Here is a 24,151-nt window from a genome sequence, read left to right on the forward strand (position 1 = left end):
GTGGGCCTTCTGCATCCACAGGCTCCACACCTCAGATCGATCCACCACGGATCAAAAACACAGGGAGAAAACCTGCATTTGTCTGGAACACATATGCATCATTTTTGTCACTGTTCCCTGAACAACACAGGGTAACCACTGTACACACAGCATGTGCATCGTACTGAGCATGACACATTGCCGAGAGACCAGAAGCAATGGGAGGAGGTCTGCAGGTTCCATGCAAACCTGGCCCCATCCTAAGTAAGGTGCCCAAGGCTCCAGGGACTCCGGTGTTCAGATGATGCTGGAACCAGTCGGCTGCGAGACCAAGAGTTGATTTACGATGTATACAGGCAGGGGGATTTACCGTGGGACCCGCTCCATGTACCTGGGACCGCTCCCAAGTCCCCTCCTGTCACCCACAAGGCCCTTCCCATCACCCATAAGCTGGAGACCCAGAGGCACCAGAGGTGTGGCAGACTCAGGAGTGATCAGCTCGGGCATGTGGCCTCACAGAGCCCTGTGACACGGCAGGAGTCACTGTGGCCATGACTGAAGGGGACATGGGGGTCACCATCCCACGCAGCCTGGGAACACAGCACAGTGGGCTCGAAAGGGTGCCAGGCATCATCGCCTGGCCCCGGGGACTCTGCAGATAGACCCAGGAGCAGCTAGGCAAGGGCACGTGCCTGTTCTGACCACAGTTGTCGGGGTCAGCTTCTTACCGTGGGAGAACGCAGCTCAGTCCCAGCTCCGGCGCAGGCTGCTCTGGGGTGTGCCTGCTGAGGTGCCCATCGGCCCTGCTTTACTCACGCCCAGCACCCACATGCATGCACCTAGCCCAGGAGCCACAGGTCCAGGGGCAGCTCCTGTCGCTCACGGCCAGGGCTGAGGCAACCGGACAGCCCTTGCAAAAGAAGGAGAGACAGAGATGGAGACAGACGGATGGGGAGACAGAGCCTGAGTAGGCCACAGGAAAGGACAGGCTGAGTGCTGTCCAGGAGTGCTCCAAGGCTCAAGACCCCCAGCATTCTGTCTGTCTTTGTCTCTGTCTTTCTGTGTCACACACACACACACGCACACACTGCACCAACAGCAGGGGCTCAGAAGTGGCCCACAAGTGTGGAGACCACGTTGCGGCCCGGCCCCTGCCCTGCTGCCCGGCTGCCTGCCAGGTGGAACTGCTCCAACAGGGAAAACCCAAGAGTGCCTGGCCCGCTCTGCCCTCCACTGTGCTGTTTCATACGGTTCCAGCTCCCTGGCACAGCACCAGGATTTCAAAGACCCATCCGCAAAGGACAATCCTCACGTCTCTGGTTCCCCTGAACCAGCTCCAACGTCAGGTCCTCTGCCAGGAAGCTACATGCGCACGCACATGCATACAAGTGCAACATGCATACACACACGCCAGCTTGGGAGGAGTGGCATGACTGTCCCCACTGGCCGCGCAGCAGCCCAAGCACACCATGCCCCTGCACCCGTCAACACCCCAGCCTGAGGTGGGCCCCGTGCCGGCAGCCGTCACTCCCTGACCCCTCCCACCAGCACAACTGCCGGCCACCCGGGAAGCTGGTGGGACAGGGCAGCTGAGGGCTCAGTACAGGCTGACTGGGAGGGCCCCTGGCAGAGGGTCCTGTCTTCAAAGCACTTCTCAAGACCAGTGAGTCACCTCGCTTGCCAACGCCAGGTTCCAGCAGGTCCCTTAACCCCTCACACTGGGCCACAGCACCAGGCCACCCACTCACAGCCACGAGGTGGACCACAGAAAACCCCGTACCTCGGCCTCTACCCACAGACAGGACCCACATGCACTGTCCCTCCTCTCTTCCTCCAGCTTCCTGAGGCCATCCCTGCCCTCTCCCACCTGAGTGTGCGGGCAGGACAGCCCTACCCGTGCCCCAGGCAGCTTCCAAATCTGCAGCTCCACAGGACCGGGTAGCCCAGAGCAGCCTCCTTGGGCCGCATGGGCACAGCACCCCGCCACAGCCGGGCCCTGCCAGGATCAGGACAAGCTGGGTGGCGGTGCCTGGGGGCTCTCAAAGCAGTGCCTGTGCTAGCCAGTGCCCAGAGCATGCCAGCTCGCCAAGCACAGGTCAGTGCCAGCACAGAGGTCCCGGCACAGAAGGACCGCAGCATTCCCCGCCCACCTTCCACCCTGCATCTCCAGCCCCACCCTCTACACACCAGTTCATAGCACCTGCCTCCCTCGTGACCCTCACACCCACACCCCTGCTTCCACCCAGCACAGAGCCAGCACCAAGCTTGGCACTAAGCAGACCCAGCATGAGGGGCACACAGGATACCCCACACCCCACGCTGGAGCCCTGGGCTTGAGCAGGGAATCTTCAGTGAACCTCCAATAACCTCCCACCAGGCAAACCTCCAAGTACGCGGCAGGCACCTTCTCTGGGAGCTGGGGACAGGGTTTCCCTGTGCCAGCCCCCACCCCATCACCAGGCTAAGGATGCCATACCTTCTCAACTCCAGGCCAATCTCCACGCCATGATGAGGGAGACAGATTTTCACCCACAGCACCCACTTGACCTGAGATGGGAAATCTAGTCCAAGAGGGAGCGAGGGTGAAGCGAGCTACCGCACGTGTTGTACTCTTCCAAGGACAGACACGGTAGGTGGCGGTGCGGACGTGGACAGAACTCTTGAGTTCAACAGCCCTGCTCCTCACTCTCTCAGGGGCTGGCACACCACCCTGCCATCCAGACAGGAAACTTCAGGGAGAGGAGCTGTGCAAGGGGACATGGTGCTGGCAGCAGAGTCCTGCCGAGCATAGAGCTGCCAGGGAGCGAGGGTGGTCGGCCGGGCACTTCCAGGTACAGGCAGAGCAGGGAGCACTTGAGCGTCTTGGGTCCGGCAGGAGAAGCTGGGTGAAGGGGCCTGGGTGTGGGACACGCTGGGTCTGGGCTACATGGGCAGGGCATGGTTCGATGTGTGACTTACACAGAAGGACTGGCAGGGGACACTTCAGCTCCTCCACCCCAAGGAACTCTGGCTCCAGATGTCAGGCCTGTTACAGCCAGAGGTGTGGGAACACAGAGGCCCAAGGCAAATGGCCTTCCCAGGGGAGCTCTGCTGACACCAGGCTGGGGACCAGCACACAGCCAGGGGCACAGGGAGTGACTTCTCTGTAGTGCGGCAGCAAAGGGCGGGGGGAGACCCTGCAGGGTCACTACTCCTGAGACACAGCAGCTGACACTGTGCCACCGGCCAGCAGTGGGCACAGGGGCGCTTCTGCCCGGCACGAGAGCAAGCTGAGGAATTTTACGAGGAACTGTGGCTGAGAGGGCAGGGCTCTCTCCAAAAACGGGATCACCTGACCCACCCAGAACCAACCTGGAAGAAGCCAAAGCTGGTGCAGGAGTCCAGGAAGCCATAGCCTGAAGGGGACCTGAAGCTACAGCCCAGGGCGGAGCTGGAGCCACACCGGGCAGGAGAGCTGCAGCCACAGTCATGGGTTCTGGAACCAACCTTAGGGGGAAGCAAGGGATGACACACAACCAAGACAGACCAAACTGTTGCAGAAAACCAGCACAGCTAACCAGCAGGAGCAGAGCAGATTTAGCAATGACTGCAGCTTCACAGCAGGGATTAGGATAAACCAGAAGGCCCCAGTGGGACCCGAACACCCGGCGGACTTACCCCGGGAACCAGCCTCCAGCCCCCCTTACGACTGCTGCTGCTGACGTTCAGTGAGAGGCAAGCAGGACTCTCCTATGTCCACATCCCGTATGGTCCTCACAGAGAACCCGAGAGGCCAGGGAGCAGGAAGGAAAGGTCACACCATGAAGAACCCCCTCTTCAGGGAAGTGCAAGTCTGCAGAAGCAGCTCTTACAGAGGCGATGGGGGGGGGGGTGCGCGCGCACATGCTCACAGGCAGCGATACCACACAGGACAAGCAGTGGCCACAGCTCCAGCCAGCTCGGGCCAGCAAGCAAGGCTTAGGTGCCCATACAGTGACACAGGCACAACCAAGAAAAACACTGCACAGAAGAGGGAGAATATAGAACTTTATTTTATAACAGTAAATAAATTCCACCACAGAAGAGGGACAACATGGGATTTTTCATTTAATAAATACAAATGAATAAAAATACTTTGTTTTGTAAAGAGACTGCCTCTCTTCCACCGCCCACAGAAGCCTACAGGTGACCCTGCCCCACCCAGCCCCTCCACACACACACAGAGGGCTATGTCTCCTTCACGTCGGGAAATACTCTTTAGGTATAATGCCCGCTCCTCCACCTGTCTCAGACACAAGTCTCCACACTGAATTTCAGCTGTGAACAACTCCCTCCAAGAAGGAAGAACCTGGCTCCACAGAGCGCCCCACAGAGCCCTGGACCGGGGCTTGTTCACACCATGAGATGAGAGGCCCCAGCAAAAAGGCAAGAGTGCACAGGCCACATCAGCAACAGGGAGGAGAAGGCAGCATGAAGAGAAACCTACTGCATGTCTCCCACGCTGTCTCTTATTTTAAAAATAGAAACTCCTATTTAAATGGAACCTACCTGGAGTAGGCCGGGTGTTTGCTCCTGCACGAGACAGGTCTTATTGCTTGTATGGGCCTCCTCCAGGCACTGAGCTGCTTGGCCCTGTCTGCTAAAAGGGCCACTCGGACCACATCCAAGTCACAGATCACACAGGACCCTCAGCGGGCTTCCTGGCGCAACCGCAAAGTACAGAGCGGAACCCTGGTGCTTCTTAGCTTTAGATCAAAAAGGGAAACTTTTGCAGGATCCAGGAGAGAACATCACTGGAACTTTAACGCTCTTCTCAAGCTTGCTCTCTAGCAGAGTGCCAGTAACAAGGACCTGAGTGCCAACCTCTAAAACGCAACCAGAAGCCTTCAGTCTTGCAGCCAGTAATAACCTCATGTTCTGAGTCCCTGTTCCTCACAGATGCATTTCCAAAGCGTCTCCTGGAAGGACATCTAAGGATGAGAACGCAGTAGCAGCTGTGAGAACAGGCCCTGCTGGTAAGTACTAGGCGAGAAAGGAAGCAGACATCTTCCGAGCACACGTACTAGGCACCTACAAGGGGCCCACAGCTCTACCCGCTGCTTCCACCAAGGCCACGAGTCTCTGCAAGGAGCCTAGCCGGTGTCCTGTCCGCCCAAGGGTCAGCCTGTGCCCCGGGAGGGGAGGGAAGCTGCAGCCACACTGCTGAGGAAGGAGGTAGTGACAACAGGGTGGACCCTGAGGCACTGCAATAAGCAGTGAGCCGCTGGTCCTGGAGAAAGGCCTGTCTGGGTGGAACGGTAAGAGACAGCGGCAGGTGGTTCTGTAAGCTGCCTGTGCTGTAAGTGCCAGCATGGCAGCACTGCTGCTGAGGGTCTGCAGGAGCAGGCTGGAACGGCTCTGTGGGTGCGCGTGTGCCTGAGGGGGGGTACAGCCTCAGAGCCCCAGGGACTTCTGTACAATCTGCTTGGCAATCTTGTAGAACTGCTCACGGTCATCCCGCCACATTTTAGAAGCATCTACGTTGGCACCACTCTCGTCGTTGGGCTCTGAAAGACAAGGGAAGGTGGGAGCAGCTTGAGGAGAGCATCCTTTCCCCTGAACATGCCGGGGACCCTCCAGGAGACATTCTGGGGACACGCAGGGCCCTCTCAGCTGTCCCTGCAGGGAGGCCAAGACCGATGTGAGGGAGCTGCTGGGAGGCACACAGCTCCCACAGCTGGCCACTGGGACAGCTCTCCTATTGCTCAGCTAGGTGGGTGGGTCACTCGTTCCTGCACCCCAACTTCTAGGCTCCTCCATACCCCTGACCCAGGCCCTCACAGCAAAAACATGAGTCCTGAATACCAGTGAGAAGAAGTCCAACAGCCTGCACTCTCAGACCCTGCCACCTACCCCTGATGCTTGGCTGGGCTCCTGGAGGCTGCTGACTCCCAACCCACAAGGCCTAGGCCCTCTTCCAATCACACTGTGACCTGCCCAGTGCTGCAGGCATGGCTTCCTGAGTCATAGTCAATGACATCATGCCCGCTGGGACACCCACGGATGTTGGAACACCGGCCCAGCTCACGTCTGGAGGCCCCTCTCCACAAGCCTTGGCTCCTGCTACAGATCTGGCAGTGTCCCACCAGCTCAGCCGCTGCCACCATGGCCCAGCTGTTTCCTTCACCCCAAATGCCTTCTCCTCACTCCTCCTTTAACTCCTGGTATCCTCAACTCATCCCAGGAAGTGCTCTGTGAGCCTGCTGTGATTTACCACCCTGGCCTTTAGCTCCTGGTGGATTTGCAAAGTTTCCCTAGAATGTGGAGCTTTGCAGCATGGGCCTCTGTCACATGGAGCTTTATACCCCCAGTGTAGTGTGAGACACATGGTGGGAGCCCAGTAAATGCCTAATGAATGAACAAGATGCCCAAGGGTTAGAGAATGGTCCATCATGGTTCCCACTGCTACATGACACTATACCATTTTTAGAATTTATAATTATGAAAAGCACATTTACAATTGGAGAAGTGGAGACAAGCAGCACTAAATTAAAATAATATCCATAGGTTAATTACAAAGAAATAAAACCCAGAGAGGGTTGAACGAGGGACTCCAGGCGTGCGTCGGCCTACCTGCCAGCATGCTCACGACCGACAGCAGGATCTTCTCCACGCTCTGCACAGGGCTCCACCTCTCAGCGCTGCTTTCATACCCCATGGGATCGTCGCCTGGCGCATGGAGGATGGAGATGCAGACTCTGCCATCGGGGTAGACTGCAAGGGTCAGAGGCAGCCAGGTGAGCCTCAAGTGTTGCCCTGGGCAACACAGTGCTGGGGCGGGTTCCACAGGTACAGAACAAGGGGTGCAGACAAACTCGAGTTGTCCGCACAGCTGGAGAAGAGTCAGGGCCCGAGTGGCACGCTCCACATCTGCACCAGCCTGGTGTGGCCTGCAGCTGAGGCCTGGCCTGCCTGGGCCTCCCAGAACCCTGCACACCTGCTGACAGGGACTCTGGGCTGGCCTGTCCGGCTCTGACCAGTTGTAAAAGAACTCTACCTAGATGTCCTTACACACTGTCTCCAAAAAGACAGTGAATGAAAGGTGATCTGGCAGTTATTTCACTGAAATTAGGATTATTCAAAATACTTTTCAGAGCCAGATTTTATAGACATTACTAATTCTACCATTAAATACCTCAGCTCCACTGGGTAAAATACATGTTCACAGGGCTAGGACAAAGCAACTGGAATTACTTCAAATCCAGAGAAAGAATGGCACTGCTACTTTTTTTTTTTTTTGCTTTTTCTCCGGTACCGGGAACCGAACTCACGACCTTGCGCTTGCCAGGCAGGCGCTTTTGCCGCTGAGCTAAATCCCCAGCCCAGCACTACTCTAATAGAAAAGCCACCATCAGCACTACCTGGAGGTCAGTGTGTCTGATCTAACCCGTCCCCGCCTGGTGCCCGTGCTACCCAGACCCCGCAGCCAGGAGGGAGGCAGTTTCCAGGGCACAGCCGGGCGCAGTGCTTGCTGGGAAGTTAAGCACATGTTCCTCTCACATCCACTGGGAAGCCTGGGAAGATCTGACACACTGTCAGACACACACAGTAACCCATCTGGGTAAGCTCGGCAGTAAAATTATAAAAAGCCACTGAGGTCGTAGACGACAACTCAAAGTAACATTTAATTCACCTTAGCTCATGAGTTCGGAATTTCACGTAAACCCAGACACTGATGGCTGTCATTTATCTCCAAAGGGCCTTTTCTTTAGTGCCCGCCCCTTGGCCTTCCTCGCTGCCCAGGAGCTGCCCACCGCCTCTCCTTACAAGAGAAGCCAGGTGGACACTGGTCCTGGACCTGGCTGTCTACAGTCATACACGGAATCTGGGCACCAGAGCTCTCAGGACCATGCAGGCTGCCACAGGACCTGCACACACCAGTTCTCGACTTCAGCGCCACCCACCTCCCCCGCGGTGATGGCACTCTGCAGGGACTACGCACCCGAGACACTCAAAAGCGGGGTGTCTTCCCCACTGGCCCTTTCTCCGGGTCTCATCAACTGCACCTCCACCCACATGACTCCAGCATCAGCGCCCACACTCAGCTTCCCGCTCCAGGAGGACGCTGTGCTGCTCCCGCACCCCCACCGGGTCCTTCAAAGGAAGGACGCGGCCCTGCTCCTGGAGGGAGATCCGCTCTTAACACTGACTCCTGGCCCACAGCCAGCTTGGCGCCGCTCCTCTCCCCTTGCTTCACACCAGAGCCCCCAGGACAGTCACCAGAGGCCGCCTCTCCCTGCAGGTGGCCAGCACTCACCACCTGGCAGGGCCCTGGCCCTTCAAGTGGTTTGGGATTAACCTGGGTGGCTCTTGCAGCAGTGGCTGCCCTGCCCTCAGGCGGGCTGGGTCACCACCACACCCAGCAGCCCCAGGAAAGGCAGAATGACTTCTTATGCGTTTTTACTGACCAACTGATCTTTGTGATATCGTACACCTGCAGAATAGTTCTCAAAATACACTTTTCTAAAATAAAAACACCCATTTACAATAAGGCAAAATTTAAAAGCGATTTAATTATCTGAACATTACAACATTTATTGGATGTACAGCTGAGTGGTAAAGAACAAGCAAGCTCCTGGGCTCTTACCCTCTCGCTCATCAAAAGCATGGTTTGTGTTCCCTTCTGAGGCAGACAGGGACTTAGAAACGGTTTTGGGTAAAAACCATGACTTTCCTTGGGCCTCCAGAAGTCCAATGGATAACTGGAAGTAGGACAAAGCTTGACTCTCATTTTGTGCGCACACACATCTGCACCTCGGGAATGTCTGTCTACATGCTCACAGACCAGCCTGGCGGTAATGGCCAGCTGGACCCCTGACAGCCGACCTCCTGCTGCCGTGGGTGGCCCACCTGACCCCAAGCCAGGGCAAGCCCCTTTCCTCAGGCTGGAGTCTTCGTGATGAAACTGCTGGAGCCCTGTACAGCTGCGCTCTGCCTCCTCTTTCTCTGGTTTCCATTTCCACCATAACTAAGGCAGGACCCATGCTAGCTGGGGACACTGGGCCCACAACCCACACATAGAAACACTCACTGTTGGGGTGAAACATCTCACAGGTGAAGCGCATCTTTGGAGGACTCAGTGGATAATCCAATGGGAAGCTCAGGATGGCAGGAAAAACACCGAACTCAAAGCAGGTATCTTCAGGGCCCCTGGAAGACAGGGAGTAGGCAGTCAGGAGCTCAAGTGCAATCTGGAACGGTGCTCACAATTCTCAAAGGACAGGATGCTTCTGTTTCTAAACGGTCATGAAAAAAAATAACCTCAACACTCCTCTCTGAACAACAGTGTGTCTCTCTCTGCCATTCCAGCTGCTGCCAGTCTCAGGCAGGTGCAGACACCCAGTGGCATTCACAAAAGCAACAGGTGGCAGCAGGGCCCATGGGAGTCTGCCCCTCTGGACGGTGGTGCAGCCACGCGAGAGGACAAAAGTGTGGAGTAGGGCTGGCGGTCAGCTAGAATCTATGGTACTTACACAAATGCAGGGTTAAGAAACATATTCACAGGCTATTTAACATTTCTGAACATGCCTAAGAAGTGACTTTTGTAACTTTATGTAAGAAGCACGTAACACTGTGAGACTGAGGTAGGAGAATTTCAAGTTTGAACTCAGCCGGGGCAACTTTGGGACTGAGACCTTATTTCAAAATAAAAAAGAGCTGGGGATATGGAGCTCCGTGTGAAGACCCTGGCACAGAAAGAAAGGAACAGAAAGAAAGGAGGAAAGCAAGAAAGGGAAAGGGATGGGGAAAGGCAGGCGGGCGGCGGGGAGCAGCAGCAGATGAAGAGCACAGGAGATACCTGGTTCCCTCGGTGCAAAAGGCCAGGCCGCAAGCACCCATCAGCCCCCACCCACACTGTGACGCCACAGGCTCGCCCCAGGAACCACATCCTCACATGCCAGTGGCAGAGATGACTGAGCAGCTAAATGGTCTTCTGGAGGATTAAAGCCCTCTGTGGGGGCAGCAAGCCCGACGGCAGCAGGAGAGGGTAAGAGTGACGGCTACCAGCCTCACTGCAGTGCATCTGAGGGAGACCAACCCCTCCCTACAGTGGATAATCCAGTGGGAAGCTCAGGAATGGCAGGAAAAACACCGAAACAGGCTGTGGTTTAGCTCTAGAGCATCCCCGCAAGTCCCCCGTGCTCATAAGAGGGGCTTTCTGGAAGGCCACCAGGTCATAGGGGCGACACTGCCTCCAGGGGTGGTCTCGAGGCAGATCGTGCTGTTGGAGGCGGGGCCTGGCTCAGCCAGTCACTGAGGGTGTAACCTAGAAGACTTCGATCTTGCCCCTTGCCGCCCCCCCTTCGCTCTTTTGCCCACACGCGAGAGACTGGGGTTTATGAGGACTCTGGCTAGGAGCTGGGCTTGAGGGGCGGGCTCAGTAACGCACTAGGAGCTGACTGGGGCTTCCCTCACGTGCATGCTTGCGGGAAGGGTAAGAGAAGGTTGTAATCGGGGCGGAGGGGAGAAGAAGCGGGGGTGGTCATTTGGAAGACAGGCTGTTGTTTCTTTGGGCTTCAGCATGTTAGACCCCTACCGTAATGACTCAGCAATTCGTACTGGACAGGGACCCATCACTTCCTTACAGCCACAGAGGACAGCTTTCCTCCACCATGCCCCTCCAAGCCAGCTCTGCCTTGGGGCAGCCAACCGCCGACTGAGCCCTCTGTAACATGAGCCAAAAGAAGCCCCTTCTTAAATTACTGGCATATTTTGTCCCAGCAACAGGGAACTGACTAATGCAATACATATCAGAGTCATTTGAAAGACCTTGAACAACCTTCAGTATGTGAATTTGCTAAGAATGCAGAACTGCCCAGTGACAGCTAGATACTGAAGGAGGAGAAATCACTGGACACAGAGTGTGGTGGTGGCACACGCCTATAATCACAGCACTTGGAACTCTGAGGCAGGAGGATCGCCACAAGTTCCAGGCCAGCCTAAACTACACAGCCAGACCTGTCTCAAAAGAACCAAAAAGAAAAGAAATCAATCAATCACCATGGGAACACACAGTCCAGGGACAAAGGAGAAAGAAAGAAACCACATGGGCGACTGGGCCGTTTCCCCAAAAGCTCTGCTTCCTTGTAGAACCCCCACGGGTCCCAGACCAGGATGCCCCTGGGATCCACCAGCCCTGCTGCCACTCAGGTGAACCCAAGAAATGGCCCAGTGTTTCAGAAACACTGGTTCTGAAATTATCTGTACTTTAAACCACAGATTTTTTTTAGGACCACAAACGTTTAAAATCTTGATGCAATTATTTTGGTTCCATGAAATTAACATAAATTAGCAAAATATTTATTCCCACAGTGAAAGGAAGAAGACAACAGAAAGCCCTAACTTTCCTTTGGCAGCAACACTAGGGCTTCAGGAAAACGGTGTGGTGTGACAGAGCCAGTTCTTTTCACTCTGGGAGACAAATCTCAACTCTGAAAACTGTGCCCCGCTACTTTTTGGGGAAACAACAGTGAATAGCACCTGGGTTTGGAGGGAACATGACAGCGCCAGAGCCTGTGGAAGACAGGGCAGGGATGCTAGGTGAGGAAGCGGGACAGGTGGCAAAGGCCCTTCCTGAGGGCACAGCAGCATGGCAGGGCCTCCAGGTGTGACAGCACAGAGACCTCAGCTGTGCTCACACTGCTCGACTCCAGGCCGCCACACACAGCCACGCTGAGCAGTGCGTTCTGCACCAGACCTACAGCAAGGGACAAGTGTCCCTCATCACTCTGCGCCGTCTCCTGCTGCCATTTCACTGTTGGGCAAAGCTGGGAAACCCAAGGTCTCATTAACTCAAGACCTATGTGTTGTCTTGAACACAATTCAAACTGTGGAAAGAGAGGCTGGGCAGACAAAGCCTGTCTTCAGAAGTCACACCTTTCCCATGTGAGGAAAGGTTCCAGGCGTCAAGACTGCTGGCACCTCTGAGTCTAGAATCAGAAAAAATGCGGGGTAGCATCTTCAGAATGAGCCACAAAGGTATTTGCTCAACACTGTGATAACAGTCCTTTGTTTCTCATAATGGGGCTTTCTTTAAAAGCAAAGACACCCAGCAGGTGTAGCCTCACAAGCATGACCGAACACTTCCTGAAGTGTGCCCACATCTCCAATAACAAAGCTACCTGCAGACCCAGCCCCGGGACAAGCGTCAGGTGGCGGGGCGCAGTGGTGTGCCTGACCATGCCTGCTGACCGGGCCCCTGCCAGAGAAGCCCCATCCGCACGGGGGTGAGTGAGTGCGGCCTTGGACAAGCTGCTGCCATACTTCTAGACCACCTCACCTTTCACAGAAGGTGGCCCCTAGCTCAAGAGCCTCAGAGGAAAGAAAAGCAAGAAAGGAAACAAAACAGATCTATCCAAAACAGCTATGAATCCCCAAAGGCCACAAACGACTTTCCGCCTTACTCACCCAACAGCGGCCTGGCCTGTTCAACTCTGACAAGAAGCAAGGCAAGCACTATGGCGAGGCACCCTGACCAGACATACCCTGTGCATAAACCCCATCTGAACTTGCTCACTCCAACTGTGGCTGACGTAAAAGAGGGCCGCACCTGACAGTGACTGGCAATCCTGTCCATCCTGTCCCTGAGCCGCCTGCTCTGCCATCTCGACAGGTTCAAAGCACACCAGCGAGCGCGAAGCAGGCTCACCTGTCTTGCAGCCACACTCAGGGCGAAGTGCTGCGGGAGGCCTGCACACCAGGGCAGGAGTCAAGACGGCCAGGTGACGGCTGCAATGCACATTGCCCATCAGCGTGCACGTGGCCGCAGGGCAGGCATGGCGCAGCAAGTACGAAGCAGTGGAGACAGCAGATGCACCCAGCAGTGCTCAAAACCTGACCTGCACCCGAGGACACCTGTGCCCCAGCAGAACCCCGCAAATTGCACAAAAGCAAGCAGGTTGCTTCCACATCGCAGAGCTGCAGGACCTGTCTGGGCGCAGCCTGTAGCCTGTGTGCCACACAGGCAGGTCCTGTGCCACAGAGACTGCACACAGCCCCAGGCCAGCCCCACCTGCTCACCCAGCAGAGGCTCCCGGAGCCAGGGCCAGGGTCCCACAGCCAGGCAGCGAGTGGTAATGAGAACTGGCCGGGGAAGCTCCGCTTGCGTGGTGTGACTCGCTCCAGGCCAGGGACACCGTGACTGCGGAAAGCCCCTCCCGCACTGTGGTGGGGCGGCACTCAGAGGGACGGGGAACCCCTGTGGGCCCCCAGATGATTCATGTGGGACACAGTGCTGAGAGCAGGGGGGACAGGAGGGAGCCCTCATCTCGGGAGACAGCAGTGGCAACTAACAAGTTCCACTCCATCATCATCATTTTCACTATTAAATCTGCCCCGAAGAGTAACAGCTGCACCCTATTCTTGCAACAGACATCCCTGAAGAACTTTCTGTTTGAACTGCGCTTCACTGTATTTAAAGCACACACAGCTCTAGGAGCTCACAGTGAATCCCAAGAGTCACTCTTCCAACACACACGCTGACCTCCCTGACCCAGCCAAATATACTTCAAGTCTCAAAATAAATAAAAGCCTATTGTAAAAGTATATAAAATAAAGAGCACCTCCCTCACCCACCTGTCTGTGCCACCTCCCCGAGGAGCGTGCTTCCAGGCACTCCTGCACATGTGTACAAACATACTCGTCCTTGCTGATGAAACTGTTTTAAACTACATCATGGTGAGCCAGGCGTGGTGACGCACACCTATAATCCCAACACTCACGAGGCTGAGGCAGGAGGCTCATCACAAATTCAAGGCCAGCCTGGGCTACCCAGTGAGTTCATTCAAGGCTGGCCTAAATTACCCAGCTACACCCTGTCTCCAAAAAAAAAAAAAAAACAGAAGCAGAAATAAATAAATAAATAAAGTTACATGGTGCTACTGACGAGATTTGAAAACACCTAAATAATGGGAGAGACCATGTTCACAAATTGGTGCACTCGGTGAGGTTAAGGTGGCACCATTCCCTCACGCTGGTCCAAAGATCAAACAAACCCTCCCCGAGATCCCAGCAGGCATCTGCCAAAGCCGACACCACACCCAGGACAGCCTCAACAATTCCGAACAAAAAAAAACAAGCTGCAGGACCTAACATTTCCCAAAACTCCCTCTACCACTACAGTAACCGGAGCAGCACGGTATGAGCAGAAGGATGGGCACAGGTCAGTGGAATAGAGTCCAGAAAGAAACCCTAGCTGGGATACAGCTCAGCGGCACAGCACCTGCCTGCCAAGCACAAGGTCCTGAGTTCGATTCCCAGTATTAAAAAAAAAAAAAAAAGAAACCCTTGCATTGATAGCCCACTTATTTTTGGCAAAGGTACCTGGGTTATTCAGCAGGGAAGGGGCTGTCTTTAGCAAAGGATGCACAAAACTGGCTGCTCACAAGGAAAAAGGTACAGAAGAGATGCCCGCCTGGTCCATACACAAACTAACTCAGAGCGAATCAAAGCCCTCAATGGAAAGAGGGACAAACCATCACACATCCAAAAGAAAATCTCTGTAACCATGGGTTATATGTGATACCAAAAGCATGATCCATTTTTGATTGATTGACTGATTGATTGATTGATTGATTGATTTTTGTCTTTTTGAGCCAGGGTCTTGCTATGCAGTTCAAGCTGGCCTTGAGCTCACTTTGTAGCCCAGGCTGGTCTGGAACTTACAACGATCCTCCTGCCTCAGCCTTCTGAGTGCTGGGCGCCGGGATTACAGGTATGCACCATTACACCCAGCCAGCATGATCCATTTTAAAACAAAACTGCTAAATGGTACATCAGCAAAATTAATGATTTTTCCAAAGACTCCATTAAAAAAAATGAGAAGGAAAGCTGTAGACTGGAAAATATTTGAAAATTATGTATCTAATAAAGGGCTTGCATTCAAAATATATTTTAAAAATTATTACGACTCAGTAATAATAAAAAATGAGCAAAAGTTCTGAGGTCCATCAAGGCAGACATACGAATGGCTAGTAAGTCCATGAAAAGAGGACTAAGCAGTCACTGGGGAAACGTGACGGCACTTCCCAGGACAGCTCTGCCAAGACAACAAGCACAGGGTGGGGATGGGCAGGTAAAATGAGGCCCCCCTCCTCTGCTGGTGGGGGTGACCCACAGGGAAGGGCTTTGCAAAACAGTTTGGTAGCTTCTTAGAAAATTAAACGAATTTACTCCACACCCCAGCAATTCCACATCTCTGAATATAACAAAAAGAAATGAGAAACACTTGTATACCAGGGTTCATGGCAGCATTACTCAAAACAACCAAACAGTGGGCACAACCCAAACGCCCACTCCCCAGTGAGTGAGAAGACAGCAAGTGGAAAGGGAAGGAGCCGCTGGCCACACCACAGCACGGAGGACGGAGACCTCATCCCCCTAAGAGAAGGCCTAAGCAGAAGACTCGCCATTGCAGGGCTCCCCTTACAGCCAAGTATTCACTAAGTCTGAAAGCAGACCTGTGACTGCCTGTGCCTGACAGTGGGAGCGGAGACTGGCTTCAAACAGGCATGGGGATCTTTCTGGAAATGCTCTTAACACATTTCCTCACTGGATCACAGTGAGGCTGCAAAACCCTAATAAAACTACTGGTTTGTACACTTGCTGTAGGTCAAACATAGTAGCATGCTTGCTACGTGTCCTAATAACCCTGTTAAAGCAGTCACGCAGGGAAAAGGTACCATGCCTAACCAGACTTTCTCAGGCTCACACTCCCGAGCTGTTAAATGGTCACTCCTTGCTTGTGCGGGCTGCTCTGTGCCTATGGCTTGTTTCACTGTCCACCCACCTAATGCCAGTAGCAGAGGTCCCCTCACCCCAGCTGTGACAGCCAAAAAGGCTCCATCCACGGCCAAGTGCCTGTGGGGAACATGCCCAGCTGAAACCACCGGTCTAGGCCTGCTTGTCACCTGACACCTTGTCAGAGCCGCCCGTGCTGCTCCCTGGCACCCCACTGCAGGGCAGCCCTCGCTACTGGAGCAACGATACTTCCACTTCACTACCACAGGGCTGCTGCGATAAACTACCTCACAGAGGAGCCTTTTGGATACTGACATGAGATGCTCTATGACAGTTTTCAGCAAAAAAGACATTTTGGCCCAGAGATGGTCACTGTGACCACACACTGGCCAGGCAGCCTGGCAGGAACAGCAACAGCCTCCGAGGATCTGGGATAAGCACTTTCCCCCAGGCCCAGATGCAACGGCAGGAACCCGGGGGTGGAATCACCAAGGACAGCAGCCTTTCAGCAAGGGAAAGGTCTTTCTCAGGTAACCACCACGGCCTCAAAGGCCTGCTGGTCTGGACAGGTGATAGCAGCACCAGGCAGACAGGGAGATGATCAGTGCCAGCAGCTCCTGGAGGCCTGGGGCAGGACAGAAGAGGACACAGGACTCCACGGAACTTCCACCCTGCTGGCCACTGATGACGCCAGCTGACCTGCTCCACAGGCTCCTTCTATTCCACAGAAACACTCCCAGCTGCACCCCAACATGACAGCTTCGACAACAGCGTCTCAAAGGTCATGGGCTCTAGGGCTGGGAGCAATCTTAAGCTATGGATCCAAGCAAAGTTAGACCACTTTTAATTATTTATTTGTTTGTTTGTTTGAGACCGTCTAACTGTGTAGCTGAGGCTGGCCTCAGACTCATGGTGATGCTCTTGCCTCAGCCTCCCAAGTATGGGATCACAGGCATGCACCACCAGCCTGGCAGCTGGACCACTTTGGACCCAAATAAATGAAGGTCAGAGGGGCCAAGTGACTGGGGAAGTGCACAGCTCTGGAGGCCCACTCCTGTAACCTGCAGTCCCAGCCACACTCTGTAGGGCGGCAGCTCACAGCCCATCAGAGGTACCTCCCCCTTTTAATCACAGATACTGCCTGTGGTGACTCTCCTGCACAGCCCTGGTCTCATTCGTTAATTTGCCACTTTCACCAGCCCGCTCCCTTGGCCCTGTCCTCCCTGAGGAGGGATCTGGGTTCACCCAGGACAGATGCCTGTGCATGGGCCCTGACCCAAGAGCCCTCCGTCCTCTGCCTGAGCATCTCAAAAGGCAGGACCTCCACTTCACTGCCCCAAAGAGAGAGAGGCCTGGCAGGCAGGTTCCATGGCAAAATCCAGCAGCACCAGGCGCCACAAGGGCTTGGTGTCCAGAGGCACAAGGGCCAAGAGGCGGCCCTGGAAACCATCCGAGTAGAAAGAGGAGAGCCTATCACAGAGGAGCAGAAGCCTAGCCAGCTGTCTGCCAAAACAGAAGGGTGAGACGAACTGACGGGAGGACAGTTAATTCCCTAATAGATGTTTAAGTACATCGGTAAATGGCCTCTTGTTTGTGAAGGGTCTGGAGCAGACCCAAAACCCACAAACTCACCAATCTTAAAGCAGGGGAATTCCACAGGAATGCAAAGCCTTACGCAAACATAGGAGTGCTTTCCCCAAAAACAGTTCTAATTGCTTTCTTAAGACAAGTTTTCAAAATATTGGTTTAACTTTATACCGTTTATTTAAAATTTGTAATAGTTACCCTAACAAATTTTTAACAATGAACACTTTTAAACAACCATACTGGAGGGTGTAACTGTGCCTTCAACAAGCTTCTACATCCATCTAATGGGTGCACCAAAGAGCAGACACCTCCTGAGCCCTCCTGCACCCACAGATGCCAATCTGGCCTTGCAGGACCTCCCTGCACATTTGCACCCTGCAGCAGGCACACTAAGCAGCTACATGTCCCTGTTGACACAGGACACAGGAGACAAAACTGGAGGTGACACCTCAGCTCACACACACGGTCTCTCTGCTACACCTGCCACGCACTCCAAGACAGCACTCGGGGGCTCGTGCCAACCTACACCTCCCTTGCACAAGAAGCTCGGCACTGCAGTGCCCTTATGTGCACTCCAGTTCTCCAAGGTCTGAAAATATTCAACAGAAAATTCCGGAAATAATTCAAGTTCTACATAACTTTTATTGAAAATGCTATCCTATCTGTTCTATTTTACTGGTTATTGTTGCTAATCTCCCGCTTTGCCAAACTCAGCACTTAGGCTTCATGGCAGACGTGTGTACCCAGGAAGAAAGAGTCCTTAGCATGGTGCTCAGTGCTATCCACAGTTTGAGGAACCCACTGTGGGCTTAGAACATATCCCCCAGGGTCAAGGGGGCCAACCATACCACATCAGACACAAACACAGGAAACACGAGTGTTCAGACAGAAAAAGCAGCTGCCACCACCCAAGTAATGTCAGGCGTACCATCCGTTGTTTGCATGGTATCTGATGATTTTTGAAGTAGCCTGTTTATCAAAACCTTTCACATATGATCTAACCTTCATGCAGCATTGATGTATTTCTCAACCTGACCTGTGGATCATGATGAACAACTGTGACGCAAGCAACAGGCAGAATGTCCTGTGCGTGCACAGAGCACATCTCAGGCACAGGCACTAGGACGCTTCTTCCTGTCCCCACCCACCAACGCCTGCTCCATCTGATAAAATGCAACCAAAAACCTTCTAACTAATGCAAACAGCTCACTCCCCAAGCAAGAAAAGCGGGAGACTGATGACAAATTTCTAACTCCTAAATTTTACCCTCCTCATTTTACTGCACATCTGAGGGAGAAAGAAGCACAGTGCAGGGTGGGCTGGGGGCTGCAGAACACTCTGTAACCTGCCTGCCTATTTGTCCTTCCAGGCAACACCGCTTCAAGTTCAACACCCTGAAACCTACCATGGGGTCAGGCACCACACTGCTCCCCTGCACCTCAGGACTGAAAACCAGAGGGCCCATCAACCCCGTGGCGGCAAGCAGGAATAAGAAGTCGAGCTGAAGGGGAGGAAGGAAGGAGGAGCAGTGCCCACCTATGGGCATGCAGGCCCACATGCACCCACGGCTTCAAGGACCCTTTCTTTACTGCCAAAACTTCAGGTTTTTAGGGATTTCTGGAAGCCAAAACCACCCATATAATTTGGGGGTAACCACTGAAATATTATGATATATATATTTTTTGGTTTTGACCATGATTCCTGCTTATTAGCCCTACCCCAAGGCAGGTCTTAGAATCAAGAATGTCTCTTCCTCTGACTGAGACATAAACTCCAGCCTTCCCTTCCTTTCTGTTTTGGAATGGACCATAACTAGTCTCTGATGTACCCCTGGCTGACAGTAGGTCATAAGACATTCCTTGTGCCTCGGGAGCAACCACACAAGCGCAGTGAAGTCTCCCTAAAGCCCTCTGAACGCCCTGGGGACACTACGGAGGGCACAGCGCAGGTGGGCTCATGAGGAGGTCCACACGACACCCACATGTCCTCCATCCAGCCCCTTACGTGCACCCTTTAAGTATCCTCTGCTACAAGTCAGCAAACACAGGGAAGTGTTTCTCTGAGTTCTGGGAGCCTTAGTGGGGTGACAGGAACCTCAGTCTACAGCTGGGCTAGTCAGAAGTTCTGCAGACTGGACTTGTGACTGGGACTGAAGTGGGGGCCGTCTTGGAGACAGAGCTTCTGGTTGTGGGACTGGAAGACTCTTCTGAGACAGTACTGAGCCTGAACTGCAATAGGGGATATCTGGCTGGGGTCCACTGCAGAAGCGGGCTTGCCTACTGGTGGGGAGAAACTCCCACACCCTTTAGAGTCATAGAAGTTATCCATGTTGATTGTGGTGTAGAGCTCATTTTGTTTCTCCTAATAGAACACACTGTTTCTGGAAACTACAAACATGATTCATCACTGAAGCTTTTACTGAAGCTTTTACTGCTTCTAAGCTTTTTCTGCAGCTGAGAGTTACAAGATCCACTTGCCCTGTCCCCCCAGTCAGATTCGGAGCACAGGCACGCTGCTAAATGTGATTCTCAGGTTCTTTAGTAAAGCACTAAAAACTTATAACACACGAGTAACTTACATGATCAATGCCTCCCATTCAAAAAAGTTCTCTTCGTTCATGGGGCCTGCAGGGAAAGAAAAACAATCCCACAACACTTTAACTCTAAAGGCAACTTTGGTGCTTAGAAAAAAATCATAAAGAAGTTACCTAAGTCTCTTACCTGCCACAATTCCTTCTGGAGGGTTCAGTGTTAATTCTACAAAATAAAGAAGTGAGATGATTACCCAACAGAAGGGATATTACATTGTCATTCTAACAAAACATTTTTACAAAGCATATAAGACTATACATTATAGAGTCCACACCTTAAAAATAGACAATTCTACTTGCCCAAAGTAAATGCCCAGTCCAGTTACAATATTGATAAAAACTATATGAACAGTTCCTTATACCAACAACACAAAATTCCCACTTTACAAATGAAAACAAAAACGAGGGGTAAGCTATCTTTTAAAAAAACTCCCACTGGTTACTTTGATTAAAACTCACAAGTCTAACACAACCTGTTACTCCCCAACTGAAGAGTATTTCCTATCATTTTAAAAGGCATGTGACTGTGACAAAGTAGAGAAATGAGCGAGAGCCAAGGCAGCAGAAGTTCAGCATTATCAAACACACTAAGCATTTTATTTAATACACTCTGCAAAGTCAGTGAGCCCCACAGACCTGACATCCCAAGCACAGCGGGCATCAGCACTGAGATGTAGTAAAAAGGTCCACTTTGCACTCCCCGGCAGCTTAAGACTGTAAGATGCTCAAGATGTAAGGCCTGCTCTGCCCCTGTGAAGCTTCCGAAAGGTGTCACTTCAAAGCCTGGCTTCATTTTCACTCTGGCTATGTGTTCACATAGCAAGTGTCTCTAAAGGTCCAAGTGTTGGAAACTTGGTCCTGAGCTCACTGGGAGGTTATAGGTCACTGGCAGCAAGAGGGAGCTTGTGTGCAGCCCCATGACGGTTCTCACAAGAGTTGCTGCCTGGGGTATAAGCCTGCCTGACCCTCTGGCTTCTTGCTATGACCTCCTTCTTGGGCAGACACTCCTGCCACTGCCATCTGTCATCCAACACTGGCTAAATAAACCCCATTTCTTTATAAAGCTGTCCATCCCAAGCATTTTGTTACAGTAATGAAAAGCAGACTAACACCATCTGTTGGTATAGAAGAGTCCAAAATGAAGTCAAAGCTGTGGATAATGAGAAGCAAAGAACAGAAGGAAAAGACAAAAGTCACAGCCATAGGGCTTCAGTGTGGGGAGGAAAACCAGGCCACAGAACACACTCCCCACCAATAAAAAAGGAAAGACAAGAGATCAGCAAAACCAAAAGGTGGTTGCTTGGAGAAACAGGAAATTATTAAATCCCTGCCAAACAAATACCATGTAAGGCATACAGGATAGAAAAGAAGAAAGCAACCTCATATTCACAGACACTAATCCTAGCCTGTAAACTGGAAAAATAAAGCTTTTCCCATCTGACATGGCACACAAAAATGCACCTACAGTCTCTCATCATTTAATGAGGGGAACACATTCTGAGAAACATGGCACAGACCTCACAGGGCACTTACACAACCCTGGCTCTCCAGGACAACTCTGCATGGCCCACTGATGGAATCGAGAGACACAGCAAATGCAGCATGGGCGAGGCAGCCTCTAGGGTAATAGCCACACTGTTCAGGGCACAGTATGCCGAATAAATAACTAGGAGGAGCACAGTGGAAAATAACTCAAAGTAGAAGCAACACATAAACCAGTAACAGACTTCCAGGAAGATGGCAGAGTGGTAAGCAGCACAGATAGACCCTCTCCAAGACTTGGTGTCTAGACACTGGCATGTGGCAATGTGAGGAAGAGAAGGAAGGAAGGAAGTGGGTCACCTGGGCCCAGGAAGGCTCTGAAGCAAGAATCGAAGCCTATGGGGAGAATGAAGAGAAAAACTTCAAGGAAGAAGGAGGAGGTCGTGGACAGCACCTTCTCCAAGTTTGGGACTCACTGCGTGGGACAACCAGTTCAAACCTGCGGACACACACTGACTGGTGGCAACCCTAGAGGCCCCCACAGAGAGACGCAGCAGTGGAAGAGGGCAGTGGACTGGAGGACTGCACTGGCTGGTAAGTGGCATGGATTCAGCTGCCCAGTGGGAGAGGGCAATTGGCCGGGAGCCGTCTTAGAGAGGGGCCAACTGAGGTTAGAACTCAGTCCTGCTGGCTCCATCTAGCAGCTTCCAGCTGAGTTCAAGCCCTCAGAAGGTGCGCTGACTGCTACAGGCTGAACAGGTCTGGTTCCAGCCTCATGGCCAGAAACCAGGCTGAACGTCAGGGGAAATAAAGATGCAGCTTGCTGAGATTATCCACCACCCTACCATAAATCTACTGCTGACTTGCTCGGATAAATCAACAGGGATCTGGACTCTGTGTCCACACACTGTCTACCAGAGACTGCAAAGACACACCCTAAAGTGGACACCTTTTTTCCTCTTTTTTTTTTGGTGGGGGGGATCTCTTCACTGTTTTATCTTTTTGTGAGTGTGAACATGGTTTGTAATTTTTTTTCTGTTCTTCCTTTTACTTCTTCTCTCTTTTCCTATCTTTTTTTTTTTTTTTTTTTTTTTTTTGGTACCGGGAATCGAACTCATGACCTCAGGCTTGCCAGGCAAGCGCTTACGCCACTGAGCTACAGCCCCAGCCCTCTTTTCCTATCTTCTGTACCAGTTTCCCAAACTTTGTGTGATCTTTTTTGTCCTCCACCATTGTTTCTAATCTCTTCCTCTTCTATTTCTCTTTTTTTTTTTTTGTACCAGGAATCGAACTCACAACCCTTGCTTGCTAGGCAGGTGCTGTGCCGCTGAGCTATACCCTCAGCCTATTTCTCTATTATTTTCCCTAGCCCCTTTTAAATTTTCTCCCCTGAGGGTAAAATTGGCATATTGAAGGCTTATTTACTGCATACAGTTTACTGGCTTGTTTTAGATTTGGTTATATAACCACAAATCTAGTTCATAAGGTTAGAGGTGGTAAATAATGGTTACCTCAGTTTGTCATTTCTTAGTCTATGTTTGATGCTACTGTTATTGCTGATCGTACCACTTTGGCTAATGTGATGTAATTGTTCTATGCAGCTGTTCTTCCTAGTATGCCAAGACTGAGACTGCCTAAGGGTCACAGAAAATATTTTGGGCCAGTGTCAAAGAACCAAGCACGCAGCAACTTCTCATTCCCAATAAACTGAAGAGGTAGGATCTTGCAACAGACTCAAAACCCAATAGCCAGCTACACTTGGAAGACACCTCTGAGAAGTAATCATTTCCTAAGGGTTCTAAACACTAGCAATAATGCTACTCACCATAGGCAATTTACAAGCATCAACCCAGGAATTCAATTTAAAAAATAGAAAATGAGAAGACACTTAAACAAGATGCGACCCCTGACATTTAGTTCACCAAAGGCAAACCCAGGGGGTAATGAGATGGGACAATGCAAAGCCACCCACTTGGCCTCTCTGAAGCAGTAACAACAAAGCAATGAGGCTCCAGAAAAAATCAAATCAAAAATAATTTCTCAGATAACTACAGAGACAATGACTACAATGAAAGACATGCTTAGTGATTCCCGAGCAGATACAGATAAAAAAAATACAGGAGCTTAGGAAAATCATAGAAACCATGAATGCCCCAAATAGGAAAGAAATGGAACCCATCAAACAGATTCAAGCAGATATCCAGGAGACTAAAATTTCCACTGAAAGTATCTGCAGCAGAATAAGCCAATATTGAGGACAAAATCTCAGATATAAAAGACAGGTTTGTGGTCAGTGATCACAAAAGAAAGATTTCTTAAAAATAACAAGCAACCATGAGAAATCAACCCACCAGCTGTGAGATGATGCGAAGAAGAATAACATGAAATTGACTGGAATCCATGAAAAAGCAGGAGATAGCGCAAATGACATAAAAAACCTGTTGACAGACATCGTGGCACAAAACCTCCCTGGCAGGAAAAAAAGAATTCAACATACAAATAAATGAGGTAGGTAGATCTCCAATTAGCCATGATTTTTAAAAAAATCTACAGCAAGGCATATAATAGTCAAGATTCCAGAAATCAAGACAAGAACAGAATATTAAAAGCTCTTAGAGGGCCCCTAGCGCACAGGGAGCCTCGGGCAGGGAGCGCCGGTCTTTGGACCGACAACTCACTCCCGGCCTCAGCTTTTCCCGGAAGGAGGGCTTCGGGCGCACAGGGAGCTGCGGGTGGGGAGCGCCAGCCTTCTGGCTG

At 52.0% G+C, this 24,151-nt stretch overlaps 1 protein-coding gene across 1 annotated transcript in view; it reads right to left on the bottom strand.

Annotated features, from left to right (window-relative positions):
• Positions 1-3,985: 3,985 nt before the first annotated feature.
• Ube2g2 (ubiquitin-conjugating enzyme E2G 2) overlaps positions 3,986-24,151 on the bottom strand; it is a 40,244-nt gene continuing 20,078 nt past the window's right edge. The window contains exons 2-6 of the mRNA XM_005375900.2: positions 20,043-20,078; positions 19,901-19,946; positions 9,029-9,147; positions 6,571-6,711; positions 3,986-5,504 (exon numbers count right to left, since the gene is read on the bottom strand). Of these exons, the coding sequence (XP_005375957.1) occupies positions 5,392-5,504; positions 6,571-6,711; positions 9,029-9,147; positions 19,901-19,946; positions 20,043-20,078 (455 nt within the window). The 3' untranslated portion in view covers positions 3,986-5,391. The remainder of the gene's footprint in view (positions 5,505-6,570; positions 6,712-9,028; positions 9,148-19,900; positions 19,947-20,042; positions 20,079-24,151) is intronic.

The sequence above is a fragment of the Chinchilla lanigera genome, unplaced genomic scaffold (genome assembly GCF_000276665.1).
Source record: "Chinchilla lanigera isolate Chin_1 unplaced genomic scaffold, ChiLan1.0 scaffold00006, whole genome shotgun sequence".
Classification (NCBI taxonomy): domain Eukaryota; kingdom Metazoa; phylum Chordata; class Mammalia; order Rodentia; family Chinchillidae; genus Chinchilla; species Chinchilla lanigera.